Below are 24,436 nucleotides of genomic sequence, written 5' to 3'. Positions count from 1 at the left end.
CAGTGGAGGACTGTCTCGATGACCCGCGGTTTGCCCCACAGCAGGGGCACTGGGTCACGGAGCAAGGGGCGGACCGACACTCCTGCAATGCCACCCCATAGCTGGACGCATGTGTTTGGGAAAATATAAAGATTTGAAAAACAAACAGACACGCTATGAACTGACAAAGCTGGGGGGAAACCTGCAGTATGTACCGTCTCTGATGTAAAAGATCGAACTTCAAAGAGATCCTCACTCCCCACCTCCACTCCAGTTAGGCCTGTGCTGGATTTGATCTGTATTTACTTTCTACACAAACTAATATTTTCCACATATTTCCACTCAACAGCATTTTCCTATTGGAAAAACTTTTCAGAGTTTCTGCACAGCAGGTAGAATTAATATGACATACGTGCTTTGTTTTGTTGCCTAAATGTAAATCAAATAAACACACTGAATCAAGCTGATTGACTGTATGGGACTAGCAGAAATGACTGGCAGAATCCGTGACCAGGGAGAAGAGTTGGCAGAAGATGATTGGAAAAAAATTAAGCACTTGTCAGGGGTTCAGGAGCAGAGGCACAGGAAAGGGAGGAAACAGAGAGCGAGGGGGAGGAATCCGAAGGAAATATGAGCGATGACAGCGGCCCGAGATCTCCGAGTCTTTCCAGTGAATCGGAAGATTCACAGAAAGGAGCGCCAGTGGTCAGAGCAAGGGGGGGCCTAGGGGGACACCCCAGGAAGAAGGAACCAGAGGGGACTCAGAGAGCAGCAGTTGGAAATCGGGACCAGCGTCCCCACCAGAGCGCAGTAGGGAGGAAGGGTCCCAGGTATCGGGATCCGGCGGCTCGCCGCAAGCGGGAGGGCATGAGTCAGGATTGGCCACGCCTCCATCGGGGAGCGAGGAAACGGTCAAGAGGAAGGTGGAAGGTTGGGCGCGCGCGCCAAGTTCAAATGCACAGGAAGGCGGCACAGTAAGCAGCCCGGATAGGGAGCCAGGTCCTAAAGCCCGCCGCAAGGGGGGAGAAGGGTCCGGGGGGTCAGCGTCAGAAGAGTCCAGGAAGGAAGAGACCACGGGGGGCAGAGGGACCCAGAGAAGGAAGGAAAGACGGAAGAGGTGGAGTAAGGCTAGAGTATTAAGTTGGTGTACAGGAGGCGGAGACTCAGACGGAGCTTCGTCGGTCTAGCTTCTAAGACAGAGGCTTGACAACCATATGTCAGGAGTGCTCTGATGGTGTTTCCTGCTTGGCAGGGGGTTGGACTCGATGGCCCTTGTGGTCTCTTCCAACGCTATGATTCTATGATTCTACGTAGAGCTGCGCGCTGCGGCTTGAAGATGGAAACTGTAACTCAATAAAGACTTTTGTACAGTGTTGCCGGCTAGCGTGGTCCTCTGTGAGCTGGGATCTGGAAGCAGCTCTGACAGCACTATTTACAAAAATACTGTAAAATTAAGGAATGTTGAATGATGTTGGATTGAAATTAAGTGGTTTCTAGCTGTAATGGTATAAAGGAATATGATAAAATGGCTTTCTTTTTATAAGTAAGAATTTAAGGTTATAATAGCCTAAGATGTTGGAGAGAAAATAAGTTGTTTTTTTTGTTTTAAAGCTGTAATGCTTTGAGATATGGATTTGCTGCACAAATAATTTGAACTGGATATACAAGAAGGGGAGGTATGAGGAGGTCAGGGAAATATGTTATGAGAAAATAAGTTGTGAAATTTATGTGTTTTTAACTTTTTTCTTTTTATGTCTGCTTTTTTCTTTTTGTTTGTAAAAAATTGGAAACTTTAATAAATATCTTTTTAAAAAATAATTAAAAAAATAAACACACTTGTCAGGGTTACTTCCAGATCCGAGCTCACAGAGGATCACGCTAGCCAGCGGTCGTTAAATAAAAGTCTTTATTGAGTTACAGTCTCCATTCTCGAGCTGCTGCGTGCAACCCTACGTCTTATGCTTAGATCGGCGAAGCTCCGTCTGAGTCTCCGCCCCTTGCGCACCAACTTAATATCCTAGCCCTGCTCCACCTTTTCCGCCTGACAGTTCTCCTCTGGGTCCCTCTGCCCCCCTGGGTCTCTTCCTTCCGGGATTCTTCTGACGCTGACCCCCCGGACCCTTCTGTCTCCTTGCGCCGGGCTTTAGGACCTGGCTCCCTTTCCGGGCTGCCTACTGCGCCACCTTCCTGTGCATTTGAACTTGGCGCGCGCGCCCAACCTTCCACTTTCCGTCTAACCGTCACTTCGCTCCCCGATGAAGGTGTGGCCACTCCTGACTCGTGCCCTCCCTCCTGTTGCGAGCTGCCAGCGCTTGCTCCCTGGCGCTCTTCCTCTTTCCTACTCTCTGGCGGTGACGTTGGTCCCGATCTCCAACTGCTCCCCTCTGAGTCCCCTCTGGCTCTTTCTTCCTGGGGTGTCCCCCTAGTCTCCCCCCTTGCCCTGGCCACTGGTGCTCCTTTTTGTGAATCTTCTGATTCACTGGAAAGGCTCGGAGATCTCGGGTTGTCGTCATCACTCATCCTTTCGTCTGCCTCCTCCCCCTCGCTCTCTGTTTCCTCCCTTGCCCTCGCCTCTGCTCCTGAACCCCTGACATCCATCCCCCCCTTGAAGCCCCCTCTTCCCCCCTCCCCTCCTTCCGGTGCGGGAACTGGGTGCTGCAGTGTCAAGGGGACGAATGTCGGGTACAGTTCGCTTCCCGTGGCGGGCCTCCATCCGAAGTCTTCCGGTTCTTCCTCCCTGCTCTCGTCGACGACGGTCACCTCTGCTTCCATCTCTGTGCCGCCGTGCTCGAGACCCTGGTCGTCCCCGAAAACGTCCATGTCCGTCTCTCCCTCGCTTCCTTCTGGAGGCGTTGCTCGTCCTGGACCCTCCAGCCACTGTCTGCGCCACTGCTCCTCTGGTCGATCATCCCACCAATACGAGGGTTCTGAAGCAGATCCCGAGGGCGACCCCTCCGGGGAACGGGCGTCTCGTGTCGGTTCCTCATCCGAGTCGAACCCCCGGAACGTGCTGGCTGAAAGCGTGGGCGTGAAAAGCCAGTCGTCGAAAAAGTCCGCTGGCATTGGCCTATGGGGGAAAAGGGCATGAAACTCTTCCTTGAGCAGAGGTTCATCTAAAGCGTAGCCCGGCACCCAGCTGTTGGCACTGGCCGGGGTGCCCTCCTTAGCGAGAAGGTATTCTACCCCCTCTTCCCCCCATCTGGAGTCCAAAATCTCCGTGACTTCGTTGAGGCGCACCTCCTGTGCCACTCCCCGTTGCCTGGTTCCCTCTCGGAGCGGACTCGGCGCCGTTCCGGGTTCCTGAAACCTGTGCGGTGCCTTGTAGGGAGTGAGCACCGATCTGTGGAACACCGGATGCATTCTGGAACCCTCCGGAAGTGCCAGCCTGAAGGCCACCGGGTTGACCTGCTCTTCGACTTGGTAGGGCCCCAGTTGCTTATGCCCTAGTTTCTTCTTGGCCAACGACCTGGCCGGCACTGCGTGGGCTGCTAACCAGACCCAGTCTCCCACATGGATCTCTTCGCCAACTCTTCTGTGTTTGTCTGCCTGCACCTTGTATGCGTGTTTGGCCAGCTCCAGGTGCCGCCGCAGCTGATCGTGGACCTCCTGCAACTCCGACGCGAACGCATCCGCTGTCTGCGGCTCCCCCTCCACCAGTCTTTCCAGTCCCGGGAAGGTTCTGGGGTGCCTCCCGTTGTTGGCGAAGAACGGCGTGACCCCCGTGGACACGTGCTTCGTGTTGTTGTAGGCGAACTCGGCGAGCGGCAGGTAATCCACCCACGTCGCAGGCTGTTGATTCGCATAGCATCTCAGGTACTGCTGCATGATGGCATTGACCCGCTCCGCTTGCCCGTTGGTCTGCGGGTGTCTCGCCGACGCCAGGTTGATCTTGACGTTTAGGAAGCCCATCAGCTTCTGCCAGAAATTCGAGATGAACTGCCGCCCGCGGTCGGACAGAATAGACCGTGGCAGACCGTGAACCTTGAACACGTGATCTATGAACAGTTTGGCGGTTTGTTCCGCCGTGGCCACCTTCGCACACGGGATGAAATGTGCCATCTTGGAGAACAAGTCCACCACCACCAGCACTGCCGTCTTGCCCCTCGAGCTGGGCAGATCCGTGATGAAGTCCAGGGCGACTCTCTCCCATGGCTCGACCGGAGTTTGCAGCGGTTCCAACAGTCCGGCCGGCGGTCTGTGCACTGGTTTGGCCCTCTGACAGGTGTCGCACCTCGCCACATAGTCCGCGACCTCCCCTCTCATTCCGGGCCACCAGAAATCCCTGGCGACTAATTCCACCGTCTTCTCCTTGCCAAAGTGCCCGGCAGTGGGCGCGTCGTGCAGCTGATGCAGTACCTTGGCGCGAAGTCCGTCTCCCGGCACGTAGATGGCCCCTTTGCGGATGAGCAATCCATCTCTCAGCTGGAACCCTTCGGTCGCTGCCGTGCCCCTTTGCATCTCTGCCATCTTTGCTTGCGTGAAGGAGTCATTCTGCAACGCTCGTCGCACCGCCTCCAGGTCCACTGTCGCCGCAGCGCACGCCCACACTGTTGGCGCGAAGATGTGCATGGCGGCCGCTGGCGTGGCGTCCTCCAGATACTGTGGCTTACGGGAGAGCGCGTCCGCCATGATGTTGGTGTCCCCCGGGACATACTCTATCCGGAAGTCGAAGTTCGCAAAGAACTCAGCCCAACGTATCTGCCTCTGGTTCAGGAACTGTGCCGTGCGCCAGTGCTCCAGATTCTTGTGGTCCGTGCAGACCTGCACCGTGTGCTTGGCTCCAATCAGGAAGTGCCTCCATGCTTTGAACGCTGCATGAATAGCCAGCAACTCCCTGTCCCAGATGGTGTAGTTCTGTTCGGACTTGCTGAGCTTCCTGGAGTAAAACGCTCCGGGCCTCCAAACCCCCTGCGGGTCCTTCTGCAGCAGGACTGCTCCGACGGCCCTGTCCGAGGCGTCTGTTTCAACTCTCATCGGCCTGCTGGGGTCGACATGAAGCAGCTGTTCCTCCGACGCGAAGACGCTTGAGTGCCTGAAAGGACTGCTCCGCCTGCGCTGTCCAGACGAACTTCTTTTTCTTGGAACTGAGCGTGTCCGTGATGGCCGCTGTCTGCATAGCGAAGCCTTTGATGAAAACTTGCGATAGAAGTTCGCGAAGCCGACAAACCGTTGGACCTCCTTCCGGTTGCGTGGGCTTTTCCAATCCAACACCGCTCGAACCTTGGCGCTGTCCATGGCGAGCCCCTTGTCAGACAACTTGTAGCCCAGGAAATCCACCTCCATCACGTCGAATTGGCACTTCTCCAGCTTGGCGTAAAGCCTATGTTGCTGGAGCCTGCTCAGCACTTCCCTGACGTGTCTGTCATGCTCCTGCTGCGATTCCGAAAAGATCAGGATGTCATCCAAGAAGCAGACGCACGTCTTGTAGAGGAGCCCCGCCAACACGTGATGCATGAAAGCTTGAAAAACGTGGGAGCCATTTTGCAATCCAAAAGGCATAACTCTATATTCGTAGGTGCCCAGGGGCGTGAACATGGCTGTCTTCCACTCATCTCCTTCCCGCATGCGAATGAGGTTGTACGCCCCTCGCAGATCCAACTTGGTGAACACGCTGCCCTTGCGTACTTTTGCGAGGAGGTCGTCGATTCGGGGCATGGGGAAGTCCGATGGCTTGGTCACACTGTTCAAAATGCGGTAGTCCACTACGAGTCTTTTTTGGGGCGTGTCTCGCTTCTTCACAAAGAATACAGGACTGCCTCCCGCTGCCTGGGACTCTCGGATGAAACCGCGCTTCAAATTATGATCTATGAACTCTTTGAGTTCCTGCAGTTCGTCTTCAGACATGGAATACAGCTTCCCTTTGGGCAGCGCCGCCCCCGGCAGCAGGTCAATTTTGCAGTCATATGGTCTGTGGGGGGGTAGCTTGTCTGCCTCCTTCTCGCAGAAAACCTCCAAAAATTCTGCGTACTTGTGGGGAATCGCTTGCAGCGTGCCTAGCAGCATCTGTGACTCCTCTTGCTCCCCTTCCTGCTGGGGCATGATGCAGTGTTCAGCACAAAAGGAAGAGCCGAAGGTCAGCTGCCTCTGGTACCAAGCCAGCGTCGGGCTGTGCCTGTCCAGCCAACTCATGCCCAATACAATTGGCGTGTCCGAGAGTTGAGTGACGTTGAAGCTGATGATTTCCCTGTGATTTCCAAGCCGCAGCACCATAGGTGGCGTCTGCTTCACCACTTGCCCCCCTAACAGCTCCCTGCCATCCACCGTGACGACCTGCAGGGGCAGCGTGGCAGGCAGCAACTGTATAGCGTGCCGGTCGACAAAGTCCTGCCCTATGAAGTCTGCATTGCTTCCCGAGTCGACGGTGATTGGCACGTCCATGGTGATTCCATTGGGTAGCTGGAGCGATGCGGTGAGCCTCACTACTGGCTTGGGCGGGAGGGGGTCCATGGGCGGTAAAATCTCTGGGGACTGCTTCACTGACACGTCTGGCTGGGCCCCAGTGCCTCTTCCTCCAGCCAGACATCGTCGTTTCCCTGCTGTGGTTCTCCGTGCTGCGTTGCTGCAGTCACCATTGCTGAGGCTGCAGTGTGCTTGTGGAGCCTCCGGGGACACTCTTTCGCCATATGCCCTGGATCCTCGCAGATATAACACTTCCTGGTCCCTCTAGGAGGCTTCGCTTTCACTGCTGCCGGTGCTAGGGCTCTGGCTGCTGACTGAGCCCTTGCACTCCCAACCTCCATCGGTTCCACCGCTCCTCCTGTTGGAGGCGTGGATTGCGTACGCGCTGCTTCTCTGGGAAGGAAGGAGGAGCCCCTGGCTGGTTCGCGCCCGCTGCGCCCTTCGTCCCTGCTCCACGGACGTTCTTCCAGCCGCACCCCCACCGCCAGCGCCCTCTGAACGATCTCCTGCGTGGTCCGGGGTCTCTCCCCCCTCGCAATCTCATCTTTAACCGAGTTGTGCAAGCCCTCCCAAAAAAGGTCTCTGACAGGAGCCGAATCTCTGTCCCATTCCAGGGCACTGACCAAAGCGAAAAAGCGGGCATGATACTGCCTTACGCTGGCCCTCCCTTGCCTTAGTCCATGCACCTCCTTTCGGGCAAGATCCACGTCAATGCTTGATAAAAAACAGCCATCCATCGCTTTAATAAAGGCGTCTGCATTTTGGAGCGCAGGATCCTTATCTCTCCACAAATTGCGCAGCCATGCTTTTGCGTCTCCATGCAAATGGGACATGATGAACCCCACTTTCTCTTGTTCATCTCTAAAGTCTTTGTGCAGTAGTTGCAGTGCACACATTACGTCTGCTCTAAAGTTGGGGTACTGTTGCAAATTCCCATCGAAGTGCGAGACTAGACCGCCTGTGCGTCTCCCCAACCCAATCCCCTCTGATTTGGGTGTCTGTTGCCCTTGCTTCGTAAGCACGTCCAACCTGACCTGGAGATCCCTGTAGGCGGCAGCTGCTTCCTCCTCTCTCTTCCTGGACGCCAGCGCCTCGGAAGTCAGTCGTGAAACTGCTTCTCTGAGTTCCGTTATTTGCTGTTCGGCCGTCATGTTGTCTGCCGTTCGTGAGCTCTCTTGTAGGCACCCGCTTTCTCTCCTCTCCGCGAGGCCGTGGATGCCCACAATTTAATGAGACGGAGCTTACTGTCAGGGTTACTTCCAGATCCGAGCTCACAGAGGATCACGCTAGCCAGCGGTCGTTAAATAAAAGTCTTTATTGAGTTACAGTCTCCATTCTCGAGCTGCTGCGTGCAACCCTACGTCTTATGCTTAGATCGGCGAAGCTCCGTCTGAGTCTCCGCCCCTTGCGCACCAACTTAATATCCTAGCCCTGCTCCACCTTTTCCGCCTGACAGTTCTCCTCTGGGTCCCTCTGCCCCCCTGGGTCTCTTCCTTCCGGGATTCTTCTGACGCTGACCCCCCGGACCCTTCTGTCTCCTTGCGCCGGGCTTTAGGACCTGGCTCCCTTTCCGGGCTGCCTACTGCGCCACCTTCCTGTGCATTTGAACTTGGCGCGCGCGCCCAACCTTCCACTTTCCGTCTAACCGTCACTTCGCTCCCCGATGAAGGTGTGGCCACTCCTGACTCGTGCCCTCCCTCCTGTTGCGAGCTGCCAGCGCTTGCTCCCTGGCGCTCTTCCTCTTTCCTACTCTCTGGCGGTGACGTTGGTCCCGATCTCCAACTGCTCCCCTCTGAGTCCCCTCTGGCTCTTTCTTCCTGGGGTGTCCCCCTAGTCTCCCCCCTTGCCCTGGCCACTGGTGCTCCTTTTTGTGAATCTTCTGATTCACTGGAAAGGCTCGGAGATCTCGGGTTGTCGTCATCACTCATCCTTTCGTCTGCCTCCTCCCCCTCGCTCTCTGTTTCCTCCCTTGCCCTCGCCTCTGCTCCTGAACCCCTGACAACACTGAATCAATAGCTATTAATTTTGGGCAGCGGGAAATAATTGTGGGAAACGTTTCAAAAATTTCCAGGAAACCCACATCATTACCACTCAGCTGCGTTTCCAATCCTCCTGCCCCCGTCTCTGATCCTGTGCCTTTTAAAGAGCAACCTGATATGGAGAAATAAATCAGGTGACTTTTTCTTGGCATGGAGATACAGTGGTACCTCGGGTTACAGACACTTCAGGTTACAGACTCTGCTAACCCAGAAATAATACCTTGGGTTAAGAACTTTGCTTCAGGATGAGAACAGAAATCGCATAGTGGCAGTGGGAGGCCTCACTAGCTAAAGTGGTGCTTCAGGTTAAGAACAGTTTCTGGTTAAGAGCAGACCTCCAGAACGAATTAAGTTCTTAACCCGAGGTACCACTGTACACCACAATTCTGGCACCCCTTGGCCACTGCTGCTGGAGGTGGTCAAGCTAAAGGAGAGGTCGCTTGGCTGGGTAACGGAGGCCTCCACTGCAACCAAGAAAAGCAAGGGTGGCTGAAAGGTTACCTCCAACAGTGTTCTGGCTGGCAATGACTAGTGAAGGGCCCCAAAACAGCAAAACACAGGGGTGGGCAGAGCTGGCTGGCCGTGGTTCTTCTGGATCTGGTCATTTTACCAGATAGGAACCCAATCCAGGCCCCTTAGCTACCCCAGATGACTGTGATGGACAGCAGAGTCAGACCAGAGTCTGGTGATGTAGTACCTCAGAACTCCACCAGAGAGCTAGTGGGGGGGGGGAGTGGAGCCAGTATTTGGAAGGTAAAATAAAAGGAGCAGTTTCTGAGAGAGTGTTCAGACAGGGAGATGGTTAAGTAGTGGGGTGGGAGAGCTGAAAATAATGCCAATACATTTCACATCTGGCAACCAATGCTCTAGCTCCATTTGAGCAGAAATTTGATGTGCTTTCTAACCAAATATCAGATATTTCTAAAACAGCAAATAATGCACACAATCTTGCTCTAACCAACCAGTCTGAGATCCAGCTCTTACAAATGACTGGAGATTTTTAGTTATGAAGCTGGAGGAACAATCAGACGGGAAAGGGGGGGGGGAGAGAATCATCTAAGAGGCCTACTAGAGATCCAGGAAGTGGGGATGTGGTTCAGTTCATTATTGACTGGATACTCTCCCTGAATTTAAACATACCACTGTCCCCCAATGACACAGAAAGAGCTGACCGGGTTCCAAGAGGCGAAAGCAGAACGGGGGAAACCCTGAGAGATCTAGAAATTCACTTTGAACAGTATAGGCTCATTCATTTTTCAAAGCACTACTGAAGCTTAGAAACCTAAGATACAGCAAAGCCACCATTGAAATATTCCAGGGCATCAGCCAAGCCACACTGGGATGGCGGAGGGCTCTTCGACCTTATACATCAGCTCTAAAAGAAGCAGACATAGTCCAGCACAAACCAGAACCTGGGTGATAACTAGCAGGCTGACAACATTCTCAAAGAGCTCCAGCTCCAAGACTCTCCTCAACGCCTCTACCCAGTTCAAGCACACAAGAGTGCCCTTTCAGCCTGGACAACCAAAAAAGGCATAAAGAAATAAGACAACTCTGAACAGAAGAAAGAAATTGTTTTGCTTCCTTATGCATGAAAAGGATCTGGACTCCACTCAATCAAGCATAACATAATAATTACAACTGCATATCAATACTTATCCAAATTGTTATCCTAAATTATCTATACTTTCTGTTACTTTACAAGTGTGGTTAAAATCCTGAAAATGTGTTAACCTGCTTGCAGTGGTTTCATAAATAAATTATAAACTTTCCCCATTCTTTTTTAAGGTTCTTGTCTTCTTGATTTCCGAGCTTCCCAGTTAATTTTGCCATTTTGGCATAGTCCATCATCTTGATTTGCCATTCTTCTCTGGTCAGGATTGTCTCTTCCTTCAATCTCTGGGCTAGTAGTATCCGTGCAGCTGTTGTCACATACATAAACAAACTTTTCTGGTCTTTTGGAATCTTGGTACCTATAATTCCTAATAAGAAAGCTTCTGGTTTATTAACAAAAGTTATTTTAAACATTTTTTTCATTTCATTATATATCATCTCCCAAAAATTTTTTATTACACGTCCACCAAAAATGATAAAAGGTACCTTCTTTTTCTTTACATTTCCAGTATATTTGTGCTCGTTCTATACATTTTTGCTAAGTTAACAGAGGTCAAATACCACCAGTACATCATTTTCATATAGTTCTCTTTCAATGAAAAAAGGCAATGAATTTCAAATCTGTTTTCCATAGCCTCTCCCAGTCTATCATTTGTATATTATGTCCCAAGTATTTCGCCCAGTGTATCATCACTGATTTAACCAGTTCGTCTTTTGTATGCCATTCCAGGAGCAAATTATACATTTTCAAGAATAATTTTGTATTATTTTCTAAGACATCTTTCTGAAATCTTGATAACTCATAACTAAAACCTTTCTGTCTTAGAAATATCATTTAATTGATGGAACTGTGACCAATTTGTTACCAGTTCTCTTATCTTCAAAGTCTTTTAATTTTACCTGATTTTCTACTTCGGTTAACAGCTCTCTATATGTCCACAATTTAGCCCTCATACTCACTTTTTTCAAAGATATTGCTTCTAATGAGGAAAGCCACTACAGTGGTACCTCAGGTTACATACGCTTCAGGTTACATACTCCACTAACCCAGAAATAGTGCTTCAGGTTAAGAACTTTGCTTCAGGTTGAGAACAGAAATCGTGCTCTAGCGGCGCGGCAGCAGCAGGAGGCCCCATTAGCTAAAGTGGTGCTTCAGGTTAAGAACAGTTTCAGGTTAAGTACGGACCTCCAGAACGAATTAAGTACTTAACCCGAGGTACCACTGTAAATCAATGTCATGCATAGACCTAATATTAATACCAAAAGGTGATCTTCATCAGGTGGTGAATGCAGAAATTGGGTCTATAACAGTCTCTAATCATGCATTAGTCTCGGTTAACTTAAACTTTGGTGCACATCCCGCCAGGAACCAGAAATGATGCTTTGCAGTGTGTAAAGAATGCTTAGCTAAATCTATGGATCTTTACTTTAAAGCAGGGGTCCTCAAACTAAGGTTTGGATCCAGCCCACCAGAGTCCTCAATCCGGCCCGCCAATTGCCAGAACCCGCCACTGTCTACAATATTCTGAAAAACGAGGAGCAGTGGCAGTGTCTGTGGCAGTGGCAGCCACTCACTTCCCTGCTGCTCCTCACTTTTCAGGATATTGTAGATCATGTTTACTTTTGAAAAACATTTATTTAGAATAAGGGCACACCTACACCACACATCTAAACTTATTTAATGAACAGGTAGACCCTAGTGAACAGTGAGAACTGCAGATCTATAAACTGTTGTAAATGACTGTAAAACTGGTGTAAAACAGTAATCACCATAAATGATTATGGTGTAGAAATCCCATGAAAGGCAGAACTGCTGCAGAACTGTTTGTGCATGTCTTCTTTAGAGTACCGTATTTTTCGCACCATAGGACGCACTTTTTCCCTCCTAAAAAGCAAGGGGAAATGTGTGTGCGTCCTATGGAGCGAATGCAGGGGGGAGGCAGGCGGGAAAAGCCCTCAAGAGCCGCACACAAGCTTCGTGCACTCTTGCGGGCTTTTCTCTAGGAGGGAAAAGGGACTGACTGGATGCAGCAGTACCTTCTCCCTCCTGGGGGAAAAGCCCCCAAGAGCGGCACCCTCTTTAAAGGCTGCGCGGCTCCTGCGGGCTTTTCTATGAGGTGGGGGAATCCCCCCACCTCCCAGAAAAGCCAGGAGAAGCCGCACAGCCCCTTTAAAGAGCGCACGGCTTCTGCGGGAGGTGGGGGAAGCTTCAGCAGATTCCCTCCTCCCGGGCTCCCTTTGAAGCGGCAATGTGGGAGGGGAGCAGCTTACACTCGTGTAAGCAGCTCCTCTCCCACTTTCCTCCTTCAAAGCAACTACGGAGGAGGGAAGGGAGGGGACCATGGATCCTCCGCTGTTCGAGGCTGCAGCAGATTCCCTCCTCCGTGATTGCTTTGAAGCAGGAAAGTGGGAGGGGAGCAGCTTACACCCGTGTAAGCAGCTCCTCTCCCACTTTCCTGCTTCAAAGCAACTACGGAGGAGGGAAGGAAGGGGACCATGGATCCTCTGCTGCTAGAGGCTGCAGCAGATTCCCTCCTCCATGATTGCTTTGAAGCAGGAAAGTGGGAGGGGGGCAGTTTACACTCGTGTAAGCAGCTCCTCTCCCACTTTCCTGCTTCAAAGCAACCACGGAGGAGGGAAAGAGGGGACCCATGGATCCTCTTCGCTGCTCGAGGCTGCAGCAGATTCCCTCCTCCCGGGCTCCCTTTGAAGCAGGAAAGTGGGAGGGGAGCAGTTTACACTCGTGTAAGCAGCTCCTCTCCCACTTTCCTCCTTCAAAGCAACCACGGAGGAGGGAAGGAAGGGGACCATGGATCCTCCGCTGCTGGAGGCTTCAGCGGATTCCCTCCTCCGTGATTGCTTTGAAGCGGCATTGTGGGAGGGGAGCAGCTTACACTCGTGTAAGCAGCTCCTCTCCCACTTTCCTGCTTCAAAGCAACTACGGAGGAGAGAAGGAAGGGGACCATGGATCCTCCGCTGCTCACGGCTGCAGCGGATTCCTCCTCCTTGATTGCTGGGAGTTTCTCTGGGCAGGAATTCCCTCAGCTTAAGTGGGGTGGGGGAAGTGTGGCAGGTAGGGGGGTACTGAGAGACACATGTCTCTCAGATGAAAATTGGGAGTGGGCATTGTGTGAAGTGGCTGTGGATCTCCTGCCGCAGAACTGTAGGACTGTATAGAGTTGGGAGGGCCACCCGAGGGTCATCTAGCCCAGCCCCCTCACAATGTAGGAATCACAGCTAAAGAACGCCAGGCAGATGGTCTCCCAACCGCTGCTTAAAAGCCTCCAGTGGTGGAGACCCCAAACACCTTCCGAGGTCATAGAATTGCAGGGTTGGAAGGGAACCCCAGGAGTCATCTAGTCCAGCCCCGGTGGACAGCGGGCGCAATCCATCCCGTTGCGCAAGACTAAAGATGCTGCGCAAGGCTAAAGAAGAAGCCAAGGCAGTGAGCGGGATGGATCGCGCTTGCTGCCTTGTCTTCTTTAGCTGCACTGGAGAGGTTTAGCTCCTGGCTGGAGAGGTTGCGCGGCTATGGATCCCGTGCGTTGTCTTGGCTTCTTTGCTCTTTGGGGCTGGGGGGGGGAACCCGGGCTTCCCCCGCAGCCCCGAGAAGCTCTGGGAGAAGTGGACAGGCTGCATGCAGCCTGTCCGTTGCTCTTTGGGGCTGGGGGGAGGGATAATATTTTTTTCCTTGATTTCCCCCTCTAAAAACTAGGTGCGTCCTGTGGTCCGGTGCGTCCAATAGAGCGAAAAATACGGTAGATTTCTCAGTTTGGCTGAATTTTTTCACAAGTTTATACTGTTTAAATCCATTAAAACCCATGTGGTTTAAGGAGCATAACTGTCCAGAGAATAAAAGCCACTACTATGTGTTTTATTACAGATAAATTGGAATTTCAAAAGCAAACCACATACCAAACTGGATGGAGCTGCTTTGTTCCAGAGTACATCAACAAACCTTTCATGATTCAGACAATCCATGAGACACATCTACTGACTGCCTCATGAGCGTGTATGTTTGCTTTGGATTTAATACACATCATGGAAACTATTATAAAGCTTTCCATTGGCTTTCAGAGAGAATTACAGTAGGACCACAAACAATGTAAATGCCGTTCCTCTTTTCGGGAGTCTCTGGTAAAAAAAAAATGCTGTCAGAAATTGGGAGAGATAAGGAATGTCTTCTCAAAACAAATAAAAGTGTTCACCAACAAAATTAATTCTCTAGAACAGGGGTGTCAAACTCAAATTCATCGGGGGCCGCATCAGCAGTTTGGTCACCCTCAAAGGGTCGGTTGTATCTATAGGACTCAATATGCACTCAATATAAAAACAAGTGGAAGTTTCCTGAATGCATGTAAAGTGGAGGTTTCCTGTGTAGAACGGCCGGCTCCGCTAGAGGGCAGACATTCTCTGGCTTGTAGGCTGCCGCACATGCGCTGAAGAGGCGGCTTTCTTGTGTTAAAAAAAAAAAGGAAGAATAAAAGGTGAAGGCTGGCGGCCGGTGGTGGCTACACGGGCCACATGACGAGGTCTGGCGGGCCGGATTCGGCCCGCGGGCCTTGTGTTTGACACCCGTGCTCTAGAAGTACAGTGGTACCTTGGGTTACATACGCTTCAGGTTACATATACTTCAGGTTACAGACTCCGCTAACCCAGAAATAGTGCTTCAGGTTAAGAACTTTGCTTCAGGATAAGAACAGAAACAGGGCTCCGGTGGCACGGCAGCAGCAGGAGGCCATTAGCTAAAGTAGTGCTTCAGGTTAAGAACCATTTCAGGTTAAGAACAGACCTCCGGAACGAATTAAGTACTTAATCCGAGGTACCACTGTAGTTAAATCTCTGAGTGAGACAAACACATTGTTATAAATAGGGCACATGAATGTAAATACATGTACATGGGCACAAACTGCACCCTTCCAATAACCCAGTTTGCTTGGGCTGCAGCTCTGGTTCACAAAGTACAACCAGATCTCCTGTAAGAACAAAAACGCCACTCAAATTCTTAGCTTTCATAAATATGTAAAGTGTGGAAGCAACAAGGCCTCCTATTCTCCATAGTGCAAGAAAAAGGTTGTTAATATACTTTAGAAGTATCCCTCTTTTTCTCTCTAGAGTTGGGAGAATATGCTATACAGTATATCTTTATCATCAAAGTTGCACTCATGAAGCTTTCATATGCTACAAAGCCATCAAGTAAAGAAGTGTTCAAAAGAATGTCTCTTGCATTACAGTGGTACCTGTGGTTACGTACTTAATTCGTTCCAGAGGTTCGTTCTTAACCTGAAACTGTTCTTAACCTAAAGCATCACTTTAACTAATGGGGCCTCCTGCTGCTGCTGTCGCACCGCCAGAGCACAATTTCTGTTCTCATCCTGAAGCAAAGTTCTTAACCCGAGGTAATATTTCTGGGTTAGCGGAGTCTGTAACCTGAAGCGTCTGTAACCTGAGGTACCACTGTATACCCTTATGTAAAGATAGAAAGCCATCACCAAACACGTGCCCAAGTAGTGTTTTCAGGCCCATTGAAATCACAATTTAAAGGCTAAACAAACATACAATTTGACAAGCATAGCGGAGCGGTGCTTAAGAAGTTAACAATTATAATAATGAGTGCCAAATCAAGAAGGCATGATCAAGCTATCTACCCACTGGTTTCAAATCAATGGGCTTTAACACAATCCTTTACATATCTACTGATAAGCAAGTTCCACTGATCTCTCAGTTCTGTGCATATAAGTTTGCAGCCTAAATTTGCTGTATTGTACCCAAAGTCTAGGGACGCGGGTGGCGCTGTGGGTTAAAGCCTCAGCGCCTAGGGCTTGCCGATCGAAAGGTCGGCAGTTCGAATCCCCGCGGCGGGGTGCGCTCCCGCTGCTCGGTCCCAGCGCCTGCCAACCTAGCAGTTCGAAAGCACCCCCGGGGGCAAGTAGATAAATAGGTACCGCTTACCAGCGGGAAGGTAAACGGCGTTCCGTGTGCTGCGCTGGCTCGCCAGATGCAGCTTTGTCACGCTGGCCACGTGACCCGGAAGTGTCTCCGGACAGCGCTGGCCCCCGGCCTATAGATGTGAGATGGGCGCACAAACCCCAGAGTCTGTCAAGACTGGCCCGTTCGGGCAGGGGTACCTTTACCTTTACCTTTACCCAAAGTCTAAACGTATTTAGTCTTCATCAAGAAGAGAACAATATGGAATGCCCCAAAGTCCAATCCTTCTGGATATCAGTGCCGCAGGAAATTCCCAAAATAACAAAACAAGTAATAGAAGCAACTCCAGAACTAGCCCTATTAAATATCTTCCACAAGTAAGCCACACCGCAATCAACTAAATACAGCCAACCAATCTTGGAAATGCTAACCTCTCACAATATCAATAAAAATAAATAAATATACAAACAGAAAACCTACCCATGTGATGCTGACACAACCCCCCCCTACATTAAGAATATGTAGAATGAAAGAACAACATCCCCATCTCTCTCCCCCACTCCCGTTTTCCCCAACTGCAAGATGTCTATGACAAAAAATGTCTCTCACCAAACATAAATGAACTGTGAAAAAGAATATGAATTGAAAGTAGAGACAATATGTGTACCATTCCTTGTTTACCTGTTTGCTCTGTAATTAAAATTAATAATAATACAGTGGTGCCTCGCAAGACGAAATTAATTCGTTCCGCAAGTCTCTTCGTCTTGCGAGTTTTTGTCTTGCGATGCACGGTTTCCCATAGGAATGCATTGAAAATCAATTAATGCGTTCCTAGGGAAACCGCCTTCAGACCAGGTCCGGGGACAGTCTGTCCGGGGACCTCTTCTGAAGGCTGGGGGGGGGGACAAGGGCTTTTCTTCCCACCCCCAGCATTTTAAAAAACCCCGGGACAGCGGAGGACTTCTCCGCTGTCCAGGGGATCTTAAAATGCTGGCGGGCGGCATTTTAAAATCGCCCCGGGACAGCGGAGGACTTCTCCGCTGTCCGGGGCGATTTAAAAGCCCCTGGGAAGGCAGGCAGGGGGGACAAAGACTTTCACCCCCCGCCCGCCTTCAGAAGGTGTTCCCGCCCCCCCCGCCCGGCTTCGGAGCAGCGTTCCGAAGCCGGGCGGCGGGGGCAGGTGTTCCCGCCCCCCCCGCCCGGCTTCGGAGCAGCGCTCCGGAGCCCGGCGGCGGGGGCAGGTGTTCCCGCCCCCCCGCCCGGCTTCGGAGCACCGTTCTGAAGCGCGGCGGTGGGGGCAGGTGTTCCCTCCCCCCCGCCCGGCTTCGGAGCACTGGGAGAAGCGATCTCCCCGCAGCCCCTTGCTTCAAAAGAGGTCCGGGGCGCTGTCCCCGGACCTCTTTTGAAGCAAGGGGCGGTGGGGAGAAGCGATCTCCCCGCAGCCCCTTGCTTCAAAAGAGGTCCGGGGGCAGCGGGAAGCGCTTCCCGCTGTCCCCGGACCTGGGGCTGCGGGGAGAAGATCGCTTCTCCCCGCCGCCCCTTGCTTCAAAAGAGAAGACCCGCTGTCCCCGGGGCAAGCTTCGTTTTGCGAAGCAAGCCCATAGGGAAATTTGTCTTGCAAGGCAACTCGAAAACGAAAAAACCTTTCGTTTTGCGAGTTTTTCGTCTTGCGAGGCGTTCATCTTGCGGGGTACCACTGTAATAATAATAATAATACCCTGCTCATCTGGCTGGGTTTCTCCAGCAACTCTGGGCGGCTCCCAACAGAATATTATTAATAATAATAATAAAAAGTGATAAAACACCAAACATTAAAAACTTCCCTAAACAGGGCTGCCTTCTAAAAGTCAGATAGTTGTTTATTTCCTTGACATATGGAGGGAGGGCAGGCGCCACTGAGAAGGCCCTCTGTCTGGTTCCCTGTAACCTCACTTCTCGCAGCGAGGGAACCACCAGAAGACCCTTCGAGCTGGACTTCAGTGAACAATGGGGGTGGAGATGCCGAGGCCATTTAGGGCTTTAAAGGTCAACACCAACACTTTGAATTGTGTTTGTAAATGTACTGGAAGCCAATGTAGGGTCTTTCAGGGCTGGTGTTATATGGTCTCAGCGGCCACTCCCAGTCACCAGTCTACCTGCCCTAGCTCCCAGCTCCTCTAGACGGTCCAGAAGGATGTCATGGTTGATGATATCAAAGGCCGCTGAGAGATCCAGCAGAACTAGGAAACAGCTTTCACTCTAGTCCCTAGCCCGCCAGAGATCATCAACCAGCGCGACCAAGGCAGTTTTAGTCCCATGATGATGAGGCCTGAATCCTGATTGGAAGGGATCCAAATGGTCCGCATCCTCCAGGCATGCTTGGAGTTGTTCAGCAACCACCTGCCCAATCACCTTGCCCAAGAATGGAAGATCTGAGACTGACTGAGCAATAGTTGGCCATATCAGCTGGGTCAAGAGATATTTTTTAAAGAAGCGCTTTAATGACTCCCCAGCGGGGCTGGGGAGACTCTCTCACAGAGGGAAGCATTCACCACATCGCAGAGCCCATCGCCCAGCCCTTCCCGGCTTGCTCTTATTAGCCAGGATGGGCAAGGATCAAGGGGAAAGGTGGTTGGTTTCACTTGTCCAAGCAACCTGTCTACATCCTTGAAGGTAAAAGATTGAAATTGATCCTATGCAACTAGACTAGACAGGACTACTCTGGCACTCTCCTGCCACAGCCCTGCTCCCACGGTGAAGTCTACCTCTTTCCGAATCTGAGCGACTTTATCTGCAGAAAACTGCAGGAGATCTTGGGGGCCTTATCAGGCCCTTATGGTACAGGTGGTTCCGTTAAATTACGAACCACCTGAAAGAGTCTCCTGCTGCTGTTTTCTGCAGATGGAATAGAGGCAGTAAAGAAGGTCCTCTTCGCCATCGCTATTGCCAATTGGTAGGCTCAACGTTGAGCTCTAACCTGTGTCCGGTCTGATTCAGAATGTACCAATGTACTCAATTCTTCAAGGGACCTTAAATAAAGAAAACAGTAGTTATTTTTTTGAAAAATAATATATGTTAATTTTGAAAGAACTACATTTGAAGATTTGTAAATACAGTTTCACCTTGTAAGAGTCTGAAAACCAAATACCAAACTCATTTAAATACATGGCTAGAAACATGAAATCCAATCTTATGCATTAACTTGAGAATTATCTATGCTGATGTGCAATAGGACTTGCTCCATAGGATTGCAACATTACACTGTCTTGTTTTTAAAGGGAGAAACTTATGGTAAGTATCACCTACAGTCATTTCAGGATGCTTTGTACATAACACAATCAGAACATTATTTCTAGCAGAAAGAATTTGTTTTGGAGGCAAGTCAATACTACTCTTCTTTAAAATACATTCCACCTCAGGGACATGACTAAGAAAGTCACAAGGCAGCAGGGAGCATAACATGTAAATATTCAACACATGGATAGAACCATAAATCTGACAATCTTTAGTTTAATTCTGGGACACAATCACTTTCAGATTACTGATTTCGGACTCCCCACAATAAGGGTTACAGCCAGACTAGTTTCCCCTGCCCCATCAACTGAAAGTTGGTGACTGGGAGACAAAACTCTAGGAAGCAGTAACAATACACAGTGTAGGTTAAGTTGCATTTATTTATTTATTTATTTATTTATTTCCCGCCCATCTGGCTGAGTTTCCCCAGCCACTCTGGGCGGCTACTGCCACTGCAGTCATTAACTGAGATCATGCAATAAAACTGAACGACAGCCATATTGAGTCAGACCAAAGACTCTTTATCCCAGTAATGTCTTCACACAGGGCCCAGCCAGATGCCTATGGGGAAACCCACAAGCAGACAGGACCACAACAGCAGTCTCCTGCTCCGCAACAATTGGTAATCATGAAGAGGAGCCACTGGAAGCATTACATGCCATCAACTTGCCTAATCTCATTTTAAAGGTTTCCAAGCTGGCAACCATCACTACATCTTGTGATACTGTACCTCATAGCTTAACTATGATGTGCTGTATGAAGTAGTACTTCCTTTTGTCTGTCCTAGACTGCACAAATTCAGACTGCAAATCAGTTTTAACTGCTCCCCCATTCAAACCTATAGAGAACTAACACATTAGGGGAAAGGGTAAGTTATAAACCTTCCTGACATCTAGTTTTCTATGTGAATAAAGTCTTTTTTTGTGTGTGTACAGGGAAGCATTCAACAATAGCCCCCTTGAAATTCCAAGTGATACAGGCCAGGAACATCTGTTTGTGGAGACTATCTGCATCAACCTATTCAGATACAGATACAAAAATGAGAACAGAAATGTGACATAAAACCTGGAAACCAATGCAAGTTTGCACTGTGGAAACCTGGAGGCTTGTCAACTATAATATTCAATGAAGTACAGTTATTCAGCCCACATTCACTTGGATAAATTGTGGTAGTCACTGTTCACTATACCTATGAAGTATACCACAAAGTTTGAAGTAGTTCTTACATCAAAAGTGGCATAATAGCTATCTTTTTGTTTTTACGGAGCAGGTTTATGCCATGGTAACTATTATCAGGCTGATTGATTGAAAAGCTTATCGTGAAAGCAGCTATTGCAGAGAGGAGCCGTTGTTTTAGTAATCGCATGAAAGCAGAAACCTCAGCAGGAAGTGCTGTTTACGCAATAAGCCCCCTGCTTGGAAACAGGCACCTCAGTTGACTCGGGTGAATAAACTGCACATCCATAAACTTCTAACATCCATGAGAACAGGCTCCTGGTCATGCTTAAATGGCTTATTGTTTAAAGAACTGAGCAGAGGGTTACTTTAAAAGAAAAAAGTGTGTCTCCCATCATGGGAAGACATACACATGGAGCAAAGTCATCACAATGCTATGGTCAGTGATCATGCACATGTGAACTGACTATGCAAAGAAAAATCTGCAGTTCCCTTAGTTTGCAGCAGCTAAAATAAGATCTTTCAAAACCTATAAAAAAACAATGAGACCAATTTCTCCCCACACTTTTATTTTATTATTATTATTATTATTATTATTATTATTATTATTATTATTATTATTTTGCTTTGATACCAAAATATATTTTCACATACGATACTGAAGACACTTTTGTGCTCCTGGGCTATTTGGGTACACATATGAACACTGTGAATGTGGGATAAACAAACTGAAAAGGACGTTTTAAAATCAAATGCACATTCTAGCTAATGCAGATTATTAGATTCAAATAGGTAATGTACGGAATGCAACAAAAAAAGGTATCAGCATTTACTTACAACAGTAAGTATATAGCTTAGCCATCAGTACTGCAGCAGCAGCGGGAAAATAAGAAATGACAGTCTCGTGCGTGTTTACTGGGAAGTAAGCAGCGACGCTTACTTCCGGCAAGCATTCATAGGCTCAGGTGTGCAAGGGTAAGCGCTTTAATCTCACTGATCCCTGGCAAAATTGAGCACATTGCTTAAGGCTGCGATCCTATGTAACCCACTTCACTTAGAGGTAAGTCTCACTGAACTGAACAGGGCAGGCGTGGACAAAACTGCACTGCAACCCCTTTCCCACGGATACAAATGCGTCTTAAAATTGCTGTTTCTTTTGGCTAGATTGCCGCCGCTCTCACTTTCAGCTGGGCCAGCGCGCGGTTACCGCTGCACGCAGCGAAGTTGCCCGAAGTTTAAGAGACTCGGCTTCTTAAAATAATTTCCTACGTTTTTTTCTCTTCCTCTCTTTACGCCGCGCAATAGCAGAAGCTTCAGTGCTAGGGTTGCGGCCGCTGCCCATTCCTCTCCAGCTGTTGCTTCCTGTGCCTTACAACTTTGGTGTCCTTTTTCTCTCAAAGTCAAAGAAGGCTGAACAGCGGTAGCTCCCCAGGAAATCGAAAGTAAACAAGGACTGCAAGAAGCGCACAGGGAAGGTCTTCTAAAAGCAAGGCGCTGGTAACCAAAGGCGCGCGCACCCGCACCCGCGCATCCCTCAAGCCGAGGCCGGATCCTCCCGTTCACACAATCCTTACCCCAGAGTGCTGATGAAGCCGTTCACCGAGCCCTCGGCGTAGAGGGAGACGATATCCCCGATGTACAGAAAGCTAGACATTTTGTCAGACATCTTGTCTCATCTTCGACGTGTTTTCTTGCCTACCAAAACTCCTTTATTGAAAAAATACCTTGCAAAAAAGAGTTCGGGCAAACCAGCGGTTTGGTCAATTTGCAAATGAGTTCTTCGCCCACCCAACCAGCCACGAACAGCGCCAGCTGGTGGCGATCCGTGCCGCCAAGGAGATGTTGCAGCTCGGGGCGGGGGGAACCCCAGACCCAGCAGCCCCCTTAACTCCTGGGGTTGCTCCTGGGCTGCCACTTTCCACAAAAGGCTCCCTCTTTTTGCGCCTTTTTGCGCTTATCTCCAAAAGCGCAGGAAACGTGCTCCCTGCTACAGCCGTTGCAGCCTTGCTCGTCAGACCCTCCTCTTCCTTCTCCTTTTCGCCTCTTCGTTTAACTCCTTGTCTTCTTTTAACTCTTTTAATCCACGCTTCTTCCTGCGCCTCTTCTTCCTGCACCTTACCACCGCTTCTCTTCTCCTCGTCAGCCCTGCTCCAGCGCCCTGATTTCTCCAGGTTTTTCTGCCTAAACTGAAACTCTTGCAAAAAATAAAGAAATAAAAAAACCCCAAGAGCTGGTTCCCATTGAGTCAGCCGAGGATAGGCTCTCGGCGTCGTCCCAACCAATCGCAAGAGCCGACTGCGCTGTGGGGCGGAGCTCAGGGAAGGTAAAAGAGGAGGGGGGAGAGGAATGCCCCAAGGTGTGTTCTCTGCTGAGCAATCTCTGCTTGCGCTGTTCAAAGAAATGTGGAGAAGTGATTCATGCCGTCCTACCTTACTTATAACTTATAACCAGCTGTATTTTCAGAGGAAGGACGCCTCAGTGCGGTCTGCATATGTGCTGTCAGGAAGATTTTGGGCATCACATGGCAGGACATAGTCTAGATGAGCTCTCCCAAGCTCACATTCCCAGCATGGTTGCACTTTTGCGTCAGCGACCTCTACGCTGGCTTGGTCATGTACACAGAACGGCAGGTGGCAGGATCCCCAGGGATGTGCTTTGTGGGGAGCTGGCTTCAGACACCAAACCTGTTGACAGACCAACTCTGTGATACAAAGATGTCTGCAATTGTGACATGAAAGTTGGCAACATTAACCCTACAGGTTGTGTATCCACACCAGTGACTACAGAATAACTACTGAGAGGAGTACAGAGAGAAGGAAACACCATGGTGCATCTCTAACAGCAAATCTGGACGCCTTCATCTGCCCCAGCTGCAATAAAACATGTCTATCCCTTATTGGTCTCTATAGCTACAACAGGAATTGTCATTCTCCAGTGGTATGACTTTACCCCTGATGGCGCACTCTTCCCTTGTGTCTTGAAACTGACGGGTGCCAACAAGGTCTGCTTTTTTCAGCTGTCCAGGAATACAGATGCAAAAGGGGAATCATATTGTGACAAATTTCAGAGGAGAGGTCTCAGTCTATTGCAGTAAAATCAACAAGGAATCCTGGGGCACCTTTATTCTTTGGTAGAATAAGCTTTCCTGAGCTAGAGTCTGCTTCAGCATCACATGCATCATCTGCCACTTCAAGACATTCTGCTGCCTGAGGCACAGGGCAAGATGACACACCCACACCGCTGCCCCATTTGAAGCACAGAAGCTGGATCTTACTTTAACACAGGCTATGAGACAGCTACTCCACCATACCTGAGGGCAGCTGACTACTTCAGGGGATGTGGGGCAGGCTGTGTGGCACACAAGACCTGTTGGACCACGTCAATAGTCCATCTAGTCCAGCATCCTGTTCTCACAGTGGCCAACCAGATGCCCGCTGAAATTCTGCAAGCTGGACCCAAGGACAACACCAATCTCTCCTGCTGCAGTTTCCAGCAACTGGGATTCAGAAGCACACCGATTACTTTTGCTGTATTCAGTTATAGGGACGTGGGTGGCACTGTGGTCTAAACCACTAAGCCTCTTGGGCTTAAAGTCAGCAGTTCAAAGCCACACGATGGTGGTGAGCTCCTGTCACTTCGTCCCAGCTTCTGTCAACCTAGCAGTTCGAAAGCCCACCAGCACAAGTAGATAAATAGGTACCACTGCAGTGAGAAAGTAAACTGCATTTCTGTGTGCCAGAAGTGGCACATGACCTGGAAAACTGTCTGTGAACAAAGGCTAGCTTCTTCTGCCTGAAAAGTGAGACGAGCACCACACCCCATAGTTGCCTTTAACTGTACTTAACCATCCAAGGGTCCCAGGTGCCAGAAGTTCCCCAGGTCTGCACTTCACAAAACTGGGAAAATAGAAAAGAGGTTGTACAGGATTTGCGGGGTGGGTGGGCTGCAACTGCTATGATTTGTGCAAAGTAGTTTCAAACCCATTAATTATCCTAGATTCCTGATCAAAGATTGAAAGTAGCAGGTAG

General features: G+C 49.8%; 1 protein-coding gene across 6 annotated transcripts in view; it reads right to left on the bottom strand.

Moving 5' to 3' along the window:
- The window catches only part of ITPR2 (inositol 1,4,5-trisphosphate receptor type 2), a 387,592-nt gene extending 364,900 nt beyond the window's left edge, over positions 1-22,692 (bottom strand). For 4 of the 6 annotated variants that reach the window (XM_082240062.1, XM_082240063.1, XM_082240060.1 and 1 more), the window contains exon 1: positions 21,983-22,692. In XM_082240062.1, the coding sequence (XP_082096188.1) occupies positions 21,983-22,074 (92 nt within the window). In that variant the 5' untranslated portion in view covers positions 22,075-22,692. The remainder of the gene's footprint in view (positions 1-21,982) is intronic. The other 2 variants (XM_082240059.1, XM_082240065.1) reach the window with 2 other exon arrangements.
- Between the last annotated feature and the right edge of the window lie 1,744 nt (positions 22,693-24,436).

Source organism: Podarcis vaucheri (genome assembly GCF_965113315.1).
Source record: "Podarcis vaucheri genome assembly, chromosome: 10".
Lineage (NCBI taxonomy): Eukaryota > Metazoa > Chordata > Lepidosauria > Squamata > Lacertidae > Podarcis > Podarcis vaucheri.
Note: the sequence above shows the minus strand (reverse complement) of the source record. Positions and strands in the feature narration are given on the sequence as shown.